The 18,746-nt window shown below is 46.7% G+C and overlaps 1 protein-coding gene across 3 annotated transcripts in view; it reads right to left on the bottom strand.

The window, feature by feature from the left end:
* Positions 1-16,667, bottom strand: part of C1GALT1 (core 1 synthase, glycoprotein-N-acetylgalactosamine 3-beta-galactosyltransferase 1) — a 39,792-nt gene extending 23,125 nt beyond the window's left edge. The window contains exon 1 of one of the 3 annotated variants that reach the window (XR_010599142.1): positions 16,366-16,667. Coding sequence is in view for 2 of the 3 variants with exons in the window: in XM_065587010.1 (XP_065443082.1) it covers positions 16,366-16,399 (34 nt within the window). In the remaining variant the exon portion in view is untranslated. Of the gene's footprint in view, positions 1-16,349 lie in introns of all 3 variants that reach the window. The other 2 variants (XM_065587011.1, XM_065587010.1) reach the window with 2 other exon arrangements.
* Between the last annotated feature and the right edge of the window lie 2,079 nt (positions 16,668-18,746).

Here is an 18,746-nt window from a genome sequence, read left to right as displayed (position 1 = left end):
CACAGGCGCTGAGGAGCGAAGACGGGAAACAGCCTCTGGCTCGCCGGAGAGGGGCGAGCCAGGCACCTGCTCGCTAGCAGGGGTCTGTGCCTGCCCGCGCCATGCCCGGCCTCTAGCCGGCTGCCTGGGTTACAGACACAGCCTGAGCCCCCGCTGCCGCTGACAGGGGCCTCCCCGGGCTCTGCCCCGACAGCCCCGCTGGACAGACCGACACCCCCCCCCCCCATTGCTAGGCCGATACCGACCCCGGGACGGCTCCCCGCTTACCGGCTCGGCCCTGCGCACGCAGCGCGGGTCCCGGCTCTCAGGCGCCCGTTAGCTAGAAGCAGGAGGCGGGGAGGGGAAGCAGCCGGCGGAGCCGCTGCCCTCAGGCCCCGGCACCATCGCGCCGGCCCAGCGCGCACTGAGCAAGCCCGCAGCGCGCTGGAGCCGCGCCGCTCCTCACGTCACCGCCGCGCGGCCCGAAGGGGGGCTGCAGCCTGGTCGCGCTCACTAGGCAGCGAGCGGCCGGGGCCGGGCTGGAGGCGGCGCGGTGAGCTGCAGGGACCGGCCCCTTGCAGGCCCCTTCCGCGTGCCGCTGAGCCAACGAACGGCAAGAGCCCGCGGGCCGCCCCCAGCTCCGCCCGCCCCGCTGTCCCCGGGCAGGGCAAGGCAGAGGGGAGGGGGCGAGACCGCCCTGCCCCGCGCGCCTGTCACGTAGCTGCTCTGACTGGGGGCCTCGAGCTACAGCAAGTGCCACAGCCTGACGGGCTGGAGTAAAGAGCCCCAGGCTTGGTTCAGATCGGGGTGGTATCCGTCCCTCCAGCCCCATGTAGCTTCTGTGGCACAGCAGTAGCAGAGGATTAATGGTGCTATTGGCCCGGCCACCACGCCGCCTCTTAGCCTCCCTCAGCGTGCCTTCAGCTAGAGTTGATTCAGGCAACTGGTGGCACAGTCTTGAGGACTAGAGCCGGAGTGGGACTCTCAGCTGGGCCACTGCTCTGGGCAAGGCTATGTGCCTCAGATTGCCCATGAGTAAAATGGGAATAATGAGGAAGGGCCTTCTTTGTAAATAGCTTTGGGACCTCAAGATGAAAACTCATAAGCAGAGGTGAAAGTAAACCGGTGGGGATTTAAAGGGCCCGGGGCTCCTGCAACTGCAGGGAACCCTGGGCCTTTTAAGTAACCGCCGGAGCCCTGTTGCTGCTGCCCCAGGGTAGCGGCGGCAGGGCTCCGGCGGTGATTTAAAGGGCCCGGGGCTCCGGCCGCTATGAGGAGCCCTGGGCCCTTTAAAGCGCGGCCCGAATCCCGCTGCCAGAGCTCCGGCGGCGCTTTAAAGGGCCCAGGGCTCCCTACAATGGCAGGAGCCCTGGGCCCTTTAAATCCGTGCCCAAGCCCTGCTGCCCTGGGGTATCGGCGGCAGGGCTCCCACTGTGATTTAAAGGGCCCGGAGCTCCGTGGCGGCCAGATCCCCGGGCCCTTTAATTCACCCCTGAGCCACAGGGCTCCCAGCTGCCTCTGCAGCTGGTAGCTCTGCGGTGATTTAAAGGCCCTGGGGCTCACAGCCAGAGCCGGCTCTGGCTTTTTTGCTGCCCGAGGCAAAAAAGCCTCCTGCTGCCCTGCCCCCCCAGCAGGGAGTGCAGCCGGGGAGGGCACCGAGCCCGGCCGCGGGCCTGCTCTCCCCGACCGGCTGGAGTGCCGAGGGGAGGGCGGCGAGCCCACCGCGGCTCCGCTGACAGCCGGAGCACCGGGAGGAGGGTGGAGAGCCCGGCCGGGGCTCCGCTCTCACCGGCGGCCAGAGATTTGCAGGGAGGGCAGCGAGCCCAGTCGCGGCCCTGCTCTTGGGCCAGAGCGCCGCGCCGCGCCCCTCCAGGTGCCGCCTGTGACGAACTGGGCCTGTTCTCACTGAGGTCTGTGAATGCTGACAGGGGAGGGTGGCTGGGATAGTCTGCATTGGAGGATGGTTTCAGAGTAACATTGCATTGGAGGATGGGTGATTGCCCGAGGGCGCATACCTGAGTGTGTAACATGAGAACCCAGGAAGGGGTTGAAGGCGAGGTGACTCCTTAGCCCGGGAAACTGAACAAAGGCGGTGGGAGGGGTCGCTGAAGGCAGAGTGCTGGAAGCGAGCTGGAGAGAGGGCTGGGAGGCAGAGATGGCTCTGACCCCCCAAAGGGGGGTGGGCTGGGATGCCCTGGGACCCCAAGCTGGACTTAACTGAGGGGGTCCTGTTGTCTGTGCCTGCAAGACCTGTCTGGGACTGTATTCCTGTCATCCAAATAAACCTTCTGCTTTACTGGCTGGCTGAGAGTCATGGTGAATCGCAGGAAGCCGGGGGTGCAGGGCCCTGAGTCCCCCAATACTCCGTGACACCGCCCCAAGCACATGCTTGGTGGGCTGGTGCCTGGAGCCGGCCCTGTCCAGGGCCTTTAAATCTTGACAGGTCCCACCTCTTCTGCTTGAAGCCACACCTCTTCCAGTTGAGGCCACGCTCCCACTCAGGACTCTGGCGTACCAGTGAGTCCTTTAAGTTACTTTCACCCCTGAGTTTAAGGCAGAAGGAATTTGGGAGGGTAGAGGTAGGGTTACTGGGAAAATGAGAGTATCACGTTTCTTTTGACATTTAAATGATTTCAGAGTGTAAAACACATTTTGAAGCAAAACTCTTAAATATCCCCTTCCCTCCACCCTGCAACCATATTTGGAATTGAAATCCTCTAGAAATTTCTACTTCTTGATGTACTTTGCTGTTGCCTTCTCTTTTTAACTAGCTGCATTGTCTGCCTACACTACAGGTAGGGTCACCGCTGGATGATTGGGGGCTAAGCAGTCTCCACTCATTCATTCTGCTCATTTCAATATATTGGTCTAAAGTTCCCGCACTTCAAAAACTAACTCTATGCCACTGTAGAATACAATTGCTATGTAACTGCACCTTCAGAGATTATTGCCATGTTTGGTATATTTCAGACAAACAATCCTTCATTCCTTATCTGATTGTGATAATTCCACGTATCTATTTAACAACTGTGATGTTATTCTGTCGAACGCCTTGGTTTTGAAAAGCTGAATATAGCTATATTATCTGCTCACATTATGTACATTTCACATGATAATGTGATCAAAGGATAGAGCTCTTACAAATAGAGCAGATAGCTTATGTGGTTTTGTTAGCGCAGCTTGGTGGAATTGAGATTTTATTTTTATGAAGGCCCTAGACTGCTGAATGAATTTGCAAACAAAGACTGATTATTAACACGTAGAGGGTCACACGATTTTTGCTTCTGTAGACTGAGCACGTTGTACAAACCAAGGGCTAGACTACACTAGAAGCGCTACATCAGCGCATCTGTGCCATATCTGGTGATGCAGATGGGAGAGAGCTCTCCTTGTATGCCCCCCACCCCATTACCCTCTGTTGAAGGGACTCCCTGCAACTTTCCCACCCCTTCTTTCATGCCAGGGGCTCAGTCCCCTTTCCCCACTGTGCGTGTCTAGTTGCCTCCCTGTAATCAGGCGTGGACTCACTCCTGCGGCGCCTCCTGCTGGTCGTACCGGAAATTAGCTCACCAGCCTCTGAAGCGCCCTCTGCAGGCCGGTGATCTGCCTGTCGTTGGCCCCCCATGTCCCTCCCAGACCTCGGTACCCTTGGCTTAGGTGCTGCCCCCCTGGCAGTACCCCACTCTTTCTCTGGGTCTCCCCACCCAGGGGAACCCCCACCTCCTATCCCAATGTCACCTCAGTTATGGCTACTGCCAGTCACCATCTAGCCCCCGCGCCCTGGGGCAGACTGCAGTCTATCAGCCAATCATCACCCGCAACAAGAGGTTTGGGGGTACTTTTATACTGGAAGGTGCTAATGCAGGGGTTGGCAACCTTTGGTACGTGGCCCATCAGGGTAATCCCTGGTGGGCTGTGAGACATTTTGTTTACATTGACCATCCACAGGCACAGCCCCCCACAGCTCCCAGTGGCCGCAGTTCACCGTTCCCGGCCAATGGGAGCTGCAGGAAGCGGCGGCCAGCACGTCCCTGCGGCCCACGTTACTTCCCGCAGCTCCCATTGGCCGGGAACGGTGAACTGCAGCCACTGGGAGCTGCGAGAGGCTGTGCCTGTGGACGGTCAACGTAAACAAAACGTTTCCTGACCCGCCAGCGGATTACCCTGATGGGCCACGTGCCGAAGGTTGCCAACCTCTGTGCTAATGGATGCAATCAACTGGTTCTTTGAGCTCCTTGCAGCTACCCCTTGGGAGCCCAACTGCCCCCTGGTCTTCTTGCCTCCATGTTCCCAGCCAGGAGCAGGGGGGCAGCCACCTGGGGCTTCTCACCTCTGGTGGGGAGATCCTCACCCCGAGTCCGGTCAGCTGCCGTACTCTAGGTGAGGAGCTGAGAACTAGGGGGGCAGCAGAGCCCCCACCTCAGGAAAAGCCCAGAGAAGAGTTGTGCCTAATGGTTTGTCTACACACAAAAAGTGCATTGCAGTAACTAAATCAATTTAGAAACAGATTTAGTTAAATTGATACAGCTCCCTTGTAGGGACACACTTAAGTTGGCTCAAGTGGCTAATATAGAATTCAGTGAAAGAAGGAAACAGACATGAGACTGCCGGAGCTCCAAGATGTTGAAGCCAGCTGAGCCGAGGCTCCAACTGACTCCCAGCCACCTTCCACCACCGATGGAAGGGAGACGGTGGATGCCTTGAGGCAGCCAGACTCGGAAGGAAGGGTAGGAAGTAGCCCAGGAGAACTAGACATTTCTCCAGTTGTGGAACTGGGGATAGACTCAGCATGTTTCAGGAACACCCTTGCTAAAGGGTGAAGCTAAAGGGGCCAGGTAGAAAGAGGCCCAGGGAAGCAGCAGCAATGAATTGAATCAAGCAGTATGTAGCTATTGTTTATAGGTCCCTGGGTTGGAACCTAGAGTAGTGGGTGGGCCTGGATTTCCCAACCAGCCATGGGTAAATTAGCATAAACCCCAAGAAGGGGATGTAGCTTATTTGGGAGCTTGAACACTGGGCTGAATTTAAAGGGCCCAGGGCCAGTGCTGTACACACTAGCAAGGGCAGATAGGTTTTTTTACTATTATTATTGGACTCTTTAATACCATGAAAGGGGTTCATTTGAAGTTGCTGACTTGGTTGGAGGGGGTAAGCCACTGAAGACCCACCAAGATCAGCTGACAGCCTGCAGGAGACACCAGGGGCAACAGAAGGACTGCAATATCACACCCAGCCACAAGAAGGCACTCAAGGTGAGTGCTCCTTCACAGTATTAAACAAGAAAATGATGCAAAGTGATGTGTATAATAAAAATAAGAAAGGTTACATGCTGGCTCAGATTTTCTGATCTGGCCAGACTGATTGTTGCAAGACTGTAAATGGTAAACTGTAAATGGCTTTTAAGTCAGTGTCACATTTTTACAATCCAATAGTGGGAGGGAGAGGGGGTATGTTTGATTTCCAATATAAGTTAGAGCAGCTTCCATGCTACTCTAACTGATCCCTGGCTGCCTCATACCAAGTGGCACAAAGCAACTGGAGTGGGGCCCAGCATCAGTTCTCCGACTTTCATCTACACCTGTGTAAATCCACAGTAACACCGATTAAGGGACCACTATAAATGAGAGCAGTATTTGGCTCAAAGTGGTTAATATATACTCATAACTATAGCTGGGCAATGACTGAATAACAAATGATTTGCTAATACTTTTTAGAATACAAACCATGTGTTTGTTCTGTGGTATTCTTTGCCCCTTCTATTTGCTTTCTATACATTTTTGTTCTCAAGAAAGTGAAAGTGTTCTCAGGAGAATGTTATTTCAATTCAGATTATGAAATACTCTGTATTAATGTTTAAAATAATTCCAAGTAGAATTCTTTTGAAAAACACTTCCCCAACTCTTCTCCCATGGAGTGAGTCTGCCACATTGCAAGTAAGGTAGCATAGATCTCCTACTGTCAGATATTTTAGCAACTTCTAGATAGGCCAGAACAATGGCTGTTGGGATGGGTTACTTTGATTAATGGGACCTTTGACCTGAGTAAGGAAAGTAGGATAAGGCCCTATATCTTTAAAAAAATAGTTCTTTGAATGGCAAATATATCACCATAAGTATATAAATAAAATTTAAAACTGCACAAGACTAAGAACAAAGAAAATAAAATACAAGAGAAAAGTTATTCATATTCAGCATGAATTTAGGACTGACATTTGACTTTATTGTACTGATATATAATCCATTTTAGCTAAAGATAAAGTGAGGTTCTCAGTTCATGAATGCAAGTGACATATGGAGAATAGTAAGAAAAATAATACTAAAGGATTTAATATAAAGGTTGGTGTCCAAAGTTGGTTCCTACTTTAAAGTCCAATATCTAGATGTATGAAAAAATCCTGACAATTAGACATACTGATTATATTTTGCTTTTTTGAAAAAAATTGTTCTATGCAGAGTATTTAGGGATCAGTGCTATCCATATACTGTATATGTAGACTATTCTATTTGGATCCTTCAGCTTCAGTTGAATATTTTGTTCTCACAGCTAAATCTTGGGACCTATTTCCCATGTATACTAGATATCTTCTTAGGGAAGGTGGAGGGGAAAAAAACTGAGGATCTAAACAGGGAGCTGGGTGGAGTCTGAGGGGGAAGGGAAGATGTCCTTCCTCCTAAATCTACAAGAGTGGTTTTGGAGCCACAGCATGGACGCTGGAAAAAAATCCTCCCCTGCACCACCTCAACTCACTTACTGTGCACTTCCACACAGGAAGCCTCAACAGATCAGGTCTCTGCACCATATAAGATGCACCTTGCACAGCTGCCCTCAACCCCTAACTCCAATCTCTTGCTGGGCAGTGGAACTGTTTCATTCTATTTCCAAGATAAGGGAGAAAGTGGATAGGATGGGGGAGATGGTGGATAACTGAGGCTACAGGGGTGGGGGCTGGATTTGTCCCTAAAAATACCTAGCTCTTATATGGTGCTTTTCATCTGTAGATAGGGTTGCCTTGGAGTCTCCAGGAATTAAAAATTAATCTTTCATTAAAGATTATTTCACGTGATGAGACCTCCAGGAATACGTCCAACCTAAATTGGCAACTCTACCTGTAGATGACAAAGCACTTTTACAAAGGAGGAAAGTATTATTTTACAAATGGAAAAACTGAGGCATGTGACTCAATTACTCTTCTGGCCTGTATTATTTCTGATAATAAAACAGGAAACCTATCCTGGATTGAAGAACCAGGATTAGGCATGGCATTACTAAACACACAGGTTTACATGAGGATTAACACCACCCATATTTGCTAAAAGAATCAGTGCAAAAGCCTGCTCAAAATCAGTCCACAAATACAGATCTCTCTAGACAAACAGAACATATGTGTTGTAAATTATGGTGTCCTCGTTGTGTTCAAAATTACCATTTTCTGTATTAACCCAAAGAACACAAGTGCCATAACACTACTCAGTGGTCTTCTAATGTGCATAATGCATTAAAGGAAGTGACTACAAGGAAGTTACTCTCTAATAGATATCTTATAATCTTTACTGCTGACTCATATGAATAGTTCTTTATGTACCATGAAGGCAAACAGGATCTCGAGACGAAAAGTCACTTTAAAATTGCACAAGCGGTTAGGAAAACAAGGAAAGTTATCCATATTGATTAACAGTATTTGAGATTATAAACTATTATTTCCTTGTCAGCCAAAGTGCATGAGCTTCCTAACTTTCAAAAGTACTTTTAGCTAAGAGTGTCACTTTATGCAGTTCTTAGATACATCTTAATGTGGAATAATGGTTTTGTCTCCAGGGTAGATGCTTATTGTGACCAAATACACCCTGGTATTCCCCTACACAAGGCTGTAGTAATCTTTGTACAAAGTATGCCGTGTAAAGTATCATTTGAAAACTCGTAATTTGTTGGCCAGTATTGTCCTGGTAAAATGTGTGGCAACATTGTATGTGAAGTTACAAGATTTCCCTGTATGATGTTATTAATATGTTCCAAACCCCACAGTCCTGCCAAAGCAGAAGTCAGGTCTGTCCTAGACAGAGGAAGGAATGTGTGCTTGCCTTAATTTGCATTTAAGCAGTAATCAGAATAATAATCAAGCAGGAAGGGAAAACAAAGGAAGTTCAAACAGGTGAGAAAACCAGCAGAGAACATCCTTCCATTTAGACTCTATCTCCTGGGTCTCTGCTGGAAATGTCTTTCTAGACAGGGACTGAAACTATAAAAAGGAGGGACAAACACCCAAGGCTGATATACACCATCCGCATGTGTTAAAATAAGTACCTACATCGTAAACCCAATACAGAGCGGTAGTGTGTTTAAATCAACATTTTGGGCTCTGTTGTTGCTGATCCCAGTGCCTTTTTTAAGGGCAGCAGACAATATCTTCCCAGAGCGAGGGGGACGAGGGGAAGTGCATCCACTACTACACTCCTTAGGAAAGTGTAGAAAAAGTACCATTCTACTACCACAAACCACCTCTGCTAGTTGGTGTACCTGCAGTGGAGCTCTGCCCTGCCACCTGTGGGAGATAACAGGTAGTAGTTCCTGTGTTCACTGCAATTGTGGTTGGCCTATATACAAGTCACACGTGGAAGGGGAAGGCTACTTGTACTCTCCCCATTCTTTGCACACCTACACAAGGGCCAGACTCTATCTGGTCCTATACTTTTAAACTAAATTACAAAGAGTTTAATTTTTCTCTCATCTATCTTCTGGCCTGCTGCCTTCCTTTGGTGCCATCTTTCCTCTTCTTGTCTTGCTTTCCCTCTGCTCCATTTCTCTTTGGTTCTAGTCATTTTGGGACAGATGTTCAAAGGTATTCAGGTGCCTAAAGATGCAGGCAGGTGCTTTTGCAAATTCCACTAGATACCTATGTGCATCTTTAGGCATCTGAATGCCTTTGAAAATATGCCCTTTAGTATTTATCTTGTTTCCTTTCCTGCTTCCTCAAGTCACTTTGGGTTTGCCTACACTTAAAATGCTACAGCGGCACAGCTGCACCACTGCATCACTTCAGTGTAGATGTCTCCTATGCTCAGAGGAGAGAAGGATTCTCCCATCAGCATAGGTAATCCATCTCCCTGAGAGGTGGTAGCTAGGTCGCTGGAAGAATTCTTCTGTTAACCTAGTACTTTCTACTCAAGACTTACCATATGTTGGCTTAACCAGGCCACTCAGGGGTGTGGATTTTCAACAACCCTGGGCTATGTAGTTATGCTGACCTAATTTTCCAGTGTAGACCAGGCCCACATATCTAATCTCTATACCTTTCATTGCTTTCTCCTCCCACTTTCCTTTATTTCCCCCTCAATCCATTTCCTTTCCCACTATCTTTCTTATTCTTTTTCACTGCCCAGTTAGCTTTAAATAGGCTGTATTTAATATTACAAACAGCTACGTCCTGTGGTCCTTGTTTCTGATATGTATAAGGATACAATATCACTAACCACTGCTAAAATGAGATGACCCAGAATATATAATTTATCTTCATACTTTAGGTAAGAAGCTCCTTTTGCTTTCTGAAGGAAGCTGGGATAGTGGAGGGCCTGAGTTTAATTCCTACTGATGTTGCACGTACAATGGATAGAACATAACTATTGTATCTGTTGTGTGGATCTTCACATTGTTATATAAGAAAAGCACCACATTGCTGATCTCAGCCTTTAGTTTTCTCATTGGTAATAACACTTTCTAAATGGACACTTCTGTAGTTTCAGCCACCACAATCAGTAATTGTTTCAAAAAGTAGCTTTCATGGAGCCTGAAACTGAGCCAACCAGGAACCTTCACTAAGTACCAGTCCCAGAAACCATGTAATTTCGGAGGGGGGAGGGAATACTGTAACAGTCTGAAATTCTTCTTCCAACCATGTACTAAACTATCCAGATATTTGATTACTTGGCTATAGTTATGCTTTTTTGGCTATCAAGGGCATTCTTATAAGTAGTGTTGATCATAACAGGAAAAGCAGCAGATGTGTTTAAAAACCAAGTAGAACTTAGAGACATTTTCTCAAAGCAGGAAACCCAATATACCATTTTATATAACATTTCCTACTAATGCTCTCCCAAAACACTTTAGTTAACTCTGTAACTGTTTTATCTTTATAGAGCTGAGCGAGTCATTCATATTTGTTTATTTTTGTCTTTTTATCTATTTGCAAATTATCCATGGACAGAACATTGAATTCTCATTTAGTTGTGATTCAAAAATATTTGTATTTCTTTAGTGAAAATTCCTCAACAGAATATTTTAATTTCTAATTGCAAATATTTTAACAGAATATACTGTAGACCATTCATTGTAACTTATTATGCATAAGCCATAACTCGCTCATAACTCAATTTATGTATCTTATATAATTGAATATAACTTTGAATTGTGTATGTTGGTTTGTAATAATCACAGTTCATGTTGTGTTGGTGAGTTACATAAAGAATAGTAAATTGTGAATTTTACATTTGAATAGACACTCAAAATGCACTTTCAGAGACTATTTGAGAACTGGGGCTAACAAACTATTTTGATTTGAGAATATTTATGGTAGTAAATGAAAAGGGATGGAATTGATGAGGTGGAGAGAGGACAGGTGCTATAAGGAAGTCAGTGGAAGGAAAAGCAATTAGAGCTTTCATCCATCCTTTTAGTGGCCTGGAGAGTGGACAAGCAGAATCTTAGTACCTACCACCAATGGAGCACAGGGATTCCTTCCTGCTTATTCCCCCACAGTGATGCACAAAGAGGGGATGGGATGGGAAGGAAGAGGAGCCATAGCTACACACCAGAGATTGCATCAGGCCAGTTTTGCACAGGGGACTACGTTGCATAATGGTTGTAGGAGTGTCTGTACCCTCTCTGCACACCATGGAGCTCTCTCTGAGGCAGTACAACTCTGCACCTCTAATTACTGTGGTAGTGCTGTCTCTTATGAAACATAAAACTAAAGTTGACTGTGTGAAGCCATTAAAGGTTCTGTGGCACATTTTTACAAGACTGGGTTTAAGTTACAAGTAGAAAATATTCAGGAATTACAACTAGCTTTTGATCAGTAGTATGAGAGGTTCACAAAACCTCAAGCTCCACAAATGCATAATTAACATACACCAGTATAGACTGATCACGCCTCCTGGTACTGTTGGTGGATGTCCCTGGACCATCTACATCGAGCACATCACCGGCCATCGACAGTACCAGGAGGCGTGATCCAGAGTGACATCGTTCCCTCACTACGAGAAAGGGACCAAGTCACCTTCTCCGTTGGCTCATATGAACTGGAACCATAAACTCCCTGAACATTAAATCTCACCAAATGAGGGTCATACCAACCTCATCATCATATCCACTCATTATACTCCACACACGAACATAGCCACTCTGTGAACTTCATACCCTCATATCTCAATGCCTGTACTTTGACCCATCAACCTTTTACCACCTGTGATGTGCAGTCTATATGGTTTTATAAAAATATGATAAGTGAATATAATGTAACTGGAATATGCTTCATGCAAAAGGTCTCTTGTTAGGTATCTTTACAAAGTTTATAATCTACTGAGTGTAATCATGCTATTTGTATAAATGTACCACTCTTGTATCTAAAACTAGAAATATGAAATATAACTCTGAGGGCCTATTGTAATTATGTAAAGTGTGGGCCATTAAGGATGGTTTGGAATCTTGATGACTCCCATTGTCTGCAGATGGCTGTATTTACCAGTGAGTCTTCCTGTATATGTGTGTGCTGGCAAGTGAGTAATGAAGTCTTGCAGTGACATGTGATCATGTCACCTGAACTGGAATCCATCTTTAACCTGGTGCTTTTCCAGTGAGGGTGGGTGGAAACCCAGAGGGACAAAGGGTTCCCGCCTTATGCAAAAGATATATAAAGGGGTGGAAGAGAACAAGGGGAGAGGAGCCATCATGAAGAATCCCCTAGCTATCACCTGATCTGCAACAAGAGCTGTACCAGGGGAAAGAATTGTGCCCAGGCCTGGGAGGTGTCCAGTCTGAGAAAAAATTTACTGAAGCATCTCTGAGGGTGAGATTATCTGTATTCAGTTTGATTAGGCATAGATTTGCGCATTTTATTTTATTTTGCTTGGTAACTTACTTTGTTCTGTCTAGTATCAGAGGGGTAGCCATGTTAGTCTGAATCTGCAAAAAGCAACAGAGGGTCCTGTGGCACCTTAGAGACTAACAGAAGTACTGGGAGCATAAGCTTTCGTGGGTAAGAACCTCACTTCTTCAGATGCAAGTAATGGAAATCTCCAGAGGCAGGTATATATCAGTGTGGAGATAACGAGGTTAGTTCAATCAGGGAGGGTGAGGTGCTCTGCTAGCAGTTGAGGTGTGAACACCAAGGGAGGAGAAACTGTTTCTGTAGTTGGATAGCCATTCACAGTCTTTGTTTAATCCTGATCTGATGGTGTCAAATTTGCAAATGAACTGGAGCTCAGCAGTTTCTCTTTGGAGTCTGGTCCTGAAGTTTTTTTGCTGTAAAATGGCTACCTTTACATCTGCTATTGTGTGGCCAGGGAGGTTGAAGTGTTCTCCTACAGGTTTTTGTATATTGCCATTCCTGATATCTGACTTGTGTCCATTTATCCTCTTGCGTAGTGACTGTCCAGTTTGGCCAATGTACATAGCAGAGGGGCATTGCTGGCATATGATGGCGTATATAACATTGGTGGACGTGCAGGTGAATGAGCCGGTGATGTTGTAGCTGATCTGGTTAGGTCCAGTGATGGTGTTGCTGGTGTAGATATGTGGGCAGAGTTGGCATCGAGGTTTGTTGCATGGGTTGGTTCCTGAGTTAGAGTTGTTATGGTGCGGTGCGTGGTTGCTGGTGAGAATATGCTTAAGGTTGGCAGGTTGTCTGTGGGCGAGGACTGGCCTGCCTCCCAAGGTCTGTGAAAGTGAGGGATCATTGTCCAGGATGGGTTGTAGATCACTGATGATGCGTTGGAGAGGTTTAAGCTGAGGACTGTAGGTAATGGCCAGTGGAGTTCTGTTGGTTTCTCTTCTGGGCCTGTCTTGTAGCAGGAGGCTTCTGGATACACGTCTGGCTCTGTTGATTTGTTTCTTTATTTCCTTGTGTGGGTATCGTAGTTTTGAGAATGCTTGGTGAAGATCTTGTAGGTGTTGGTCTCTGTCTGAGGGGTTGGAGCAGATGCGATTGTACCTCAGTGCTTGGCTGTAGACGATGGATCGTGTGGTGTGACCGGGGTGGAAGCTGGAGGCGTGAAGGTAGGCGTAGCGGTCGGTGGGTTTTCGGTATAGGGTGGTGTTAATGTGGCCATCGCTTATTTTATCTGGACCTAACCAGATCAGCTACAACATCACCGGCTCATTCACCTGCACGTCCACCAATGTTATATACGCCATCATATGCCAGCAATGCCCCTCTGCTATGTACATTGGCCAAACTGGACAGTCACTACGCAAGAGGATAAATGGACACAAGTCAGATATCAGGAATGGCAATATACAAAAACCTGTAGGAGAACACTTCAACCTCCCTGGCCACACAATAGCAGATGTAAAGGTAGCCATCTTACAGCAAAAAAACTTCAGGACCAGACTCCAAAGAGAAACTGCTGAGCTCCAGTTCATTTGCAAATTTGACACCATCAGATCAGGATTAAACAAAGACTGTGAATGGCTATCCAACTACAGAAACAGTTTCTCCTCCCTTGGTGTTCACACCTCAACTGCTAGCAGAGCACCTCACCCTCCCTGATTGAACTAACCTCGTTATCTCCACACTGATATATACCTGCCTCTGGAGATTTCCATTACTTGCATCTGAAGAAGTGAGGTTCTTACCCACGAAAGCTTATGCTCCCAGTACTTCTGTTAGTCTCTAAGGTGCCACAGGACCCTCTGTTGCTTTTTGTTCTGTCTGTTACTTCTTGGAACCACTTAAATCCTATTTTCTGTATTTAATAAAATCACTTTTTATTTAATACATACTCTGAGTAAATTACTAATACCTGGGGGAGCAAACAACTGTGCATATCTTTCTATCAGTGTTATAGAGGGCGAACAATTTCTGGGTTTGCCCTGCATAAGTTTTATGCATAAGCTTTATGCAGGGTAAAACGGATTTATCTGGGTTTAGACCCCATTGGGAGTTGGGCATCTGAGTGCTAAAGACAAGCACACTTCTGGGAGCTGTTTTCAGGTAAACTTGCAGCTTTGGGACAAGTGATTCGGACCCTGGATCTGTGTTAGAGCCGGACAGGAGTGGCTGGCTCAGCAAGACAGGGTGCTGGAGTCCTGAGCTGGCAGGGAAAACAGAAGCAGGGGTAATCTTTGCACATTGGGTGGCAGCTCCCCGGGGGGTTTCTGTGATCCAACCCGTCACACCCCCAATCGGGGATATTGCTGATTATGTATTCCTTATGCCACCTGATCTTAAACCAAACTTTGCACCCTCGATAATCTGTACGTTATTCCCTGATAACCAGAAACTTCTATGCTCAAACTCTGTTCACTTTTTTTTTTTTAACATCATCTTAATAAAATTTTTAAATCTGCTCTTCTAGCTCTGGGAGGATCAGGTCTCTGGTTTCCAAAATGGCTGCTCCAGAGATTCCTTTTTTGGCAAGCTTGGAGGACCCACCTTTGCTGCTCTTTTCTTCTCAGCTGGCTGCTTCTTGAGATGCAGTATAGTAGGGCAGCAGGGCCCCAGCAGGAAGCAACAAAGGCTGAGTACACCTTGTCACAAATATTTACAGGTATCCTCAAACAATTTTATTTGATCAATATGTTCTGCTTTGAACTCCAATTCAAACTGAGCCTTGGCTGCTTATTTGCTCCCGAGGATAGACAATATCTGCATAAAAGTATAAGCCAACTGTTCTTGCAAGAGAAACTGTTTGAGGCCCACGAGGGAACTGAGAGGATGGGATTAGTTTAGCACAGCATGTGAATTGGGAGAGGCTGGACAAAGATTTGTCACAGTCAAGAATAACAACAAATATACAGCAGATGGAGTGATGCAGGTGTTCAAACAGTAACTGGAGTTCAGAGGTTCTCAAGTTCACACAGATGAATTGCCATTATTTTAACAGCTCACAAAAAAGGGGGTGGCTGTACTCATTGACCTATTGAAGTACTGTTTGAACTACTGTAGTTAAAGCTCTAACACTTCTGTTAAAGCCTCGCACTAATGTTTCTATACTTTAGCACTTTTATTCCTGTGTTTTCTGGTAATTTATTCCTTTTTAGGAATAAAGATCTTTGGACTGACATTTCTTATGCTTGTTTTCATTCCAAAAAGTTTGAAAGTTACAGAAGGTTTAAAAATTACCAGAGTGTGGTAAAACTGTTCTTTGCACAGAGTGCAATGGCTGCATGCATCCGAAGAAGTGGGTATTCACCCACGAAAGCTCATGCTCCTATAAGTCTGTTAGTCTATAAGGTGCCACAGGACTCTTTGCTGCTTTTACAGATCCAGACTAACACGGCTATCCCTTTGATACATTACAATGTCAATCAAGGCTCAGCCTCAGCCTTGAGCCCAACCCCCACTTCCACCTACACACAAATCTCTCAGACTTGGTTCCTAGGACCCTGTGGGGCTGAAGGGTCTGCTCCCGTGTCAAGCCATGACCCAAGCTTTGAGCCCTACTGCCTTGCAGTATAGATACAGCCCTGTTTGACTTGTGTCCTGGGAGTCCGTCAAAAGTATTCCACAATCACATGGGCCAACTTCCTTTGTCCTCTCTATACCATCAATCTCCAATCAACTCAATTGAAAATGGAATCCACTCCCCTTGGCATACATCAGTAGCTCAGTGAGTCGGTATTAACCTTTCTATTGTCTTCTGACCACTGAGCTGCAAACACATCATCAAAGAGCCTTCTGTGTTTGTAATGGAGACCTAACAGAACAAGCCTTTTGCAAAGCGCGCTGCTTCATTGTTATGGGAGCACAGCCAGATTTTAGTGAATCTCTGGAGCAAGAGCCAGCAAAACTGTGGACTTTAGCAAAAGTTTTAGGAATGACCATATTTACCAGCAGATAATTTGCAAAGCTACCAGCCTTTTAGCTTTCTGGACTGATGAGCAGTGAGTGGATTAAAAAACTGAAGAGCAAGTAGCAGAAGATGAGGAATCAGAACCACACCTTGGGCAACTCACTGACTGCATGCCCATTTTACAAGGAGTTTGACTGGATGCTGGGCAATCCCCTGTTACCTCTGTTCCCCTAAAAACCAACCCAGGGTCACACTTGTATTAGTTTTATTACAATGTCACTGTTAGGTCAGATAGAAAAGAGATGGAGCTTATTCATACACGCCCACATTCACCGCATTCATACCCTCATGCACCCACACACTTACACAGGCGGAGAGTTACCGGAGACAGCATGGAGGCCGAGAAGCCGAAGCATGGTAGCTCTGGTGTGTCCGCCTGCGGTCACAAATCCAAGCTGCTGAGCAGCTCAAGGAGCAGCCACTTGTGTGCATGGCTGCTTCCTTTTATTTTGGAACTGGGCGGCTCCTGTCATGTACACTGAGTTTTTCTTCTGTGTCCGTCAGCAAGAAGCATTCCCAGTCCCTGTTCCTTTCATGCATCTTTTCTTCACAGCACTCTGTGATTGCCTTCTCAGGGCAGATTACATCAGGCACACCTGGCTCCGGGCTCTCTTCTCCTTGCAGTTCCTCTCCACCCAGTCCCACATACACTCCCTTGTTCACACTCCCTTATCTTCCCCACACACTTCCTCATTCACACTCTCTCTGATTGAGTGATGGGATATTACAAAACTTGGAAGTTCATGCAAGTGGTAACTTGAAAAGGTTACAGAGCTTGCAAAGGTTACAAAACTTCAAAGGCTTTGCTAACAATCACTGAAGTTACAAAGTCTGCAAAAAGGTTCTGCTGCAGAACTTAATGATACAAGTTACACATCTTACAATCGCATTTGAGTGGAAGCTTTACATAACATCCCCAGCATGGAGTCTACCATGGTGCATGATGACCTAGTCAGCTGAGATGGTGCCCTGCTGGCCCCTAAATCCAGCATGGGCACTGGTGGGAGCCAGGCTCAGAGTGAGGACATGAAATGACTCTCTTTCTAAAACCAGTTCCAGAGCATGTATAACCTGGGTCTGAATGAACTTTCCCCAGACAACTAGCTGGAAGGTGGAGAGACTTTAGGAGCAAACTGTATTTATATGAACACATCTACTCCACTCAGCAGATAGAGCGGTGTTGCTCAAAGTAATCAACTTTGGCTGGTATTGGGTTACAAATCACTTTAGTACTGAATGAAGGGGTAGAGAAATGCTGTTATCAATATTGTTGTCATTATTGTATGAATAAAGGAGCAGAACTGTGCTTAATCTGTCCCAATTAAGGGGTCACCCTCAGCTGAAAGTACCTAGTTAAGCCAGGGGCTCGAATGCCAGACCCCTGTGAAAGTAAGAGGGGTGGGGACAGTTGTCCCAGCAAGGAAGTGTGTCCTTTCTCTAAGGGTCCCTGGTCTGGTTTAGCCTGTTCCTCCCCACTGTTCAAAGATAGAGCTAAATAGGCTTCATTAGGAGCCTATTTGTTATGTTAAGTAGTCAATGAGAGCTGAAATCAGTTGTGATGAGGCAGTGTTTCTCCCCAGCCTGCTGAGAGCTAAAAATAACTAAGAGACTGACCTACAGAGGTCACAGCAGAGAGGCAGGTGGCAGCAGGAAGTGACTGATGGGCGGCCGGTGGGAGCAACCAGCAAAAGTGGTAAGCAGTCGGGAGGCAACAAGGAGCAGCAGCTGGCAGGGTGGCCAGGCGGTGAGGAGCAGCGGCTGGCAGGGCAGCCAACCAAAGCAAGTGCTCAGATGGTGGAGCAAACCAGGTGTCTTCTTCCCTGGGTGGGAGGTGAACTCACAAATGCGCTTCTGAAACCTGGGTCTTCACTGACCAAGGACAACCACTGTGAGTGGGGTATGGTGAGGGAGCAGAGAGGGGCACAGAAAAGGAACGTTTGGTTGTAGAACTCAAGAACATGAGGCAGAAGACTCTGCCACTCTGGGGTGAGTGTCCTGCTCACAGTTTTAGGTTTATGAATCCTGCTTGTGGCATTTTCCCTAATTAATGTCATGTGACTTCTCTCCTTTCATTAAAAGTTTCTTTTCTACATTCAGACTTTGTGCTTGTGAGTGGGGAAGTATTGCCTCTCAGAGGTGCTCAGGGGTGGTGTGTAATTTTCCCAGGTTACTGGGTGGTGGCTCGAGCCAGTTCTGTGTTGTATCGTTGAAAAGGAACCCCATGATATTGAACCCAGACCTGGTTGCTGCCTGCTCCCACCTGGCAGAAGAGTTACATTTGGAAAAGAATCAGCTGCAAATTCTGGATCTGTACTTGGAAGAGCTGTTTGTCTTGTCCCCTGAGGATTGCCCCACTGCCAAGTCTACAGCAAACCCAGAGAAGACAGAAGCCGTCCCTGAGCTCGGTATGTTTCTGACTCCAATTTAAAGCTTATTACTACAATAATGGGAGGGATTGCCACTCTAAGAACAAATGCAAAATGTATGAGAAGCCCCAGCTAGCAACATGTATCTGCTAATGGTGGATTGTATGCCAGCACCTTAGCATTTCCCCTTCTCCCCATCACCAAGTGGAGTTCAAAATAGAAACTGGGAAATGCAAACAGTAAAGAACAACTTTAAAGAGTGTTTTTACTGGAAAGGCACAGATTTTTTGCTAGGGTCACTGCTATTTTTCTTGAAGTAATAATGGCTTTAAGTTTA

This window comes from Chrysemys picta, chromosome 2 (assembly GCF_011386835.1).
Source record: "Chrysemys picta bellii isolate R12L10 chromosome 2, ASM1138683v2, whole genome shotgun sequence".
NCBI classification, from domain to species: domain Eukaryota; kingdom Metazoa; phylum Chordata; order Testudines; family Emydidae; genus Chrysemys; species Chrysemys picta.
Note: the sequence above shows the minus strand (reverse complement) of the source record. Positions and strands in the feature narration are given on the sequence as shown.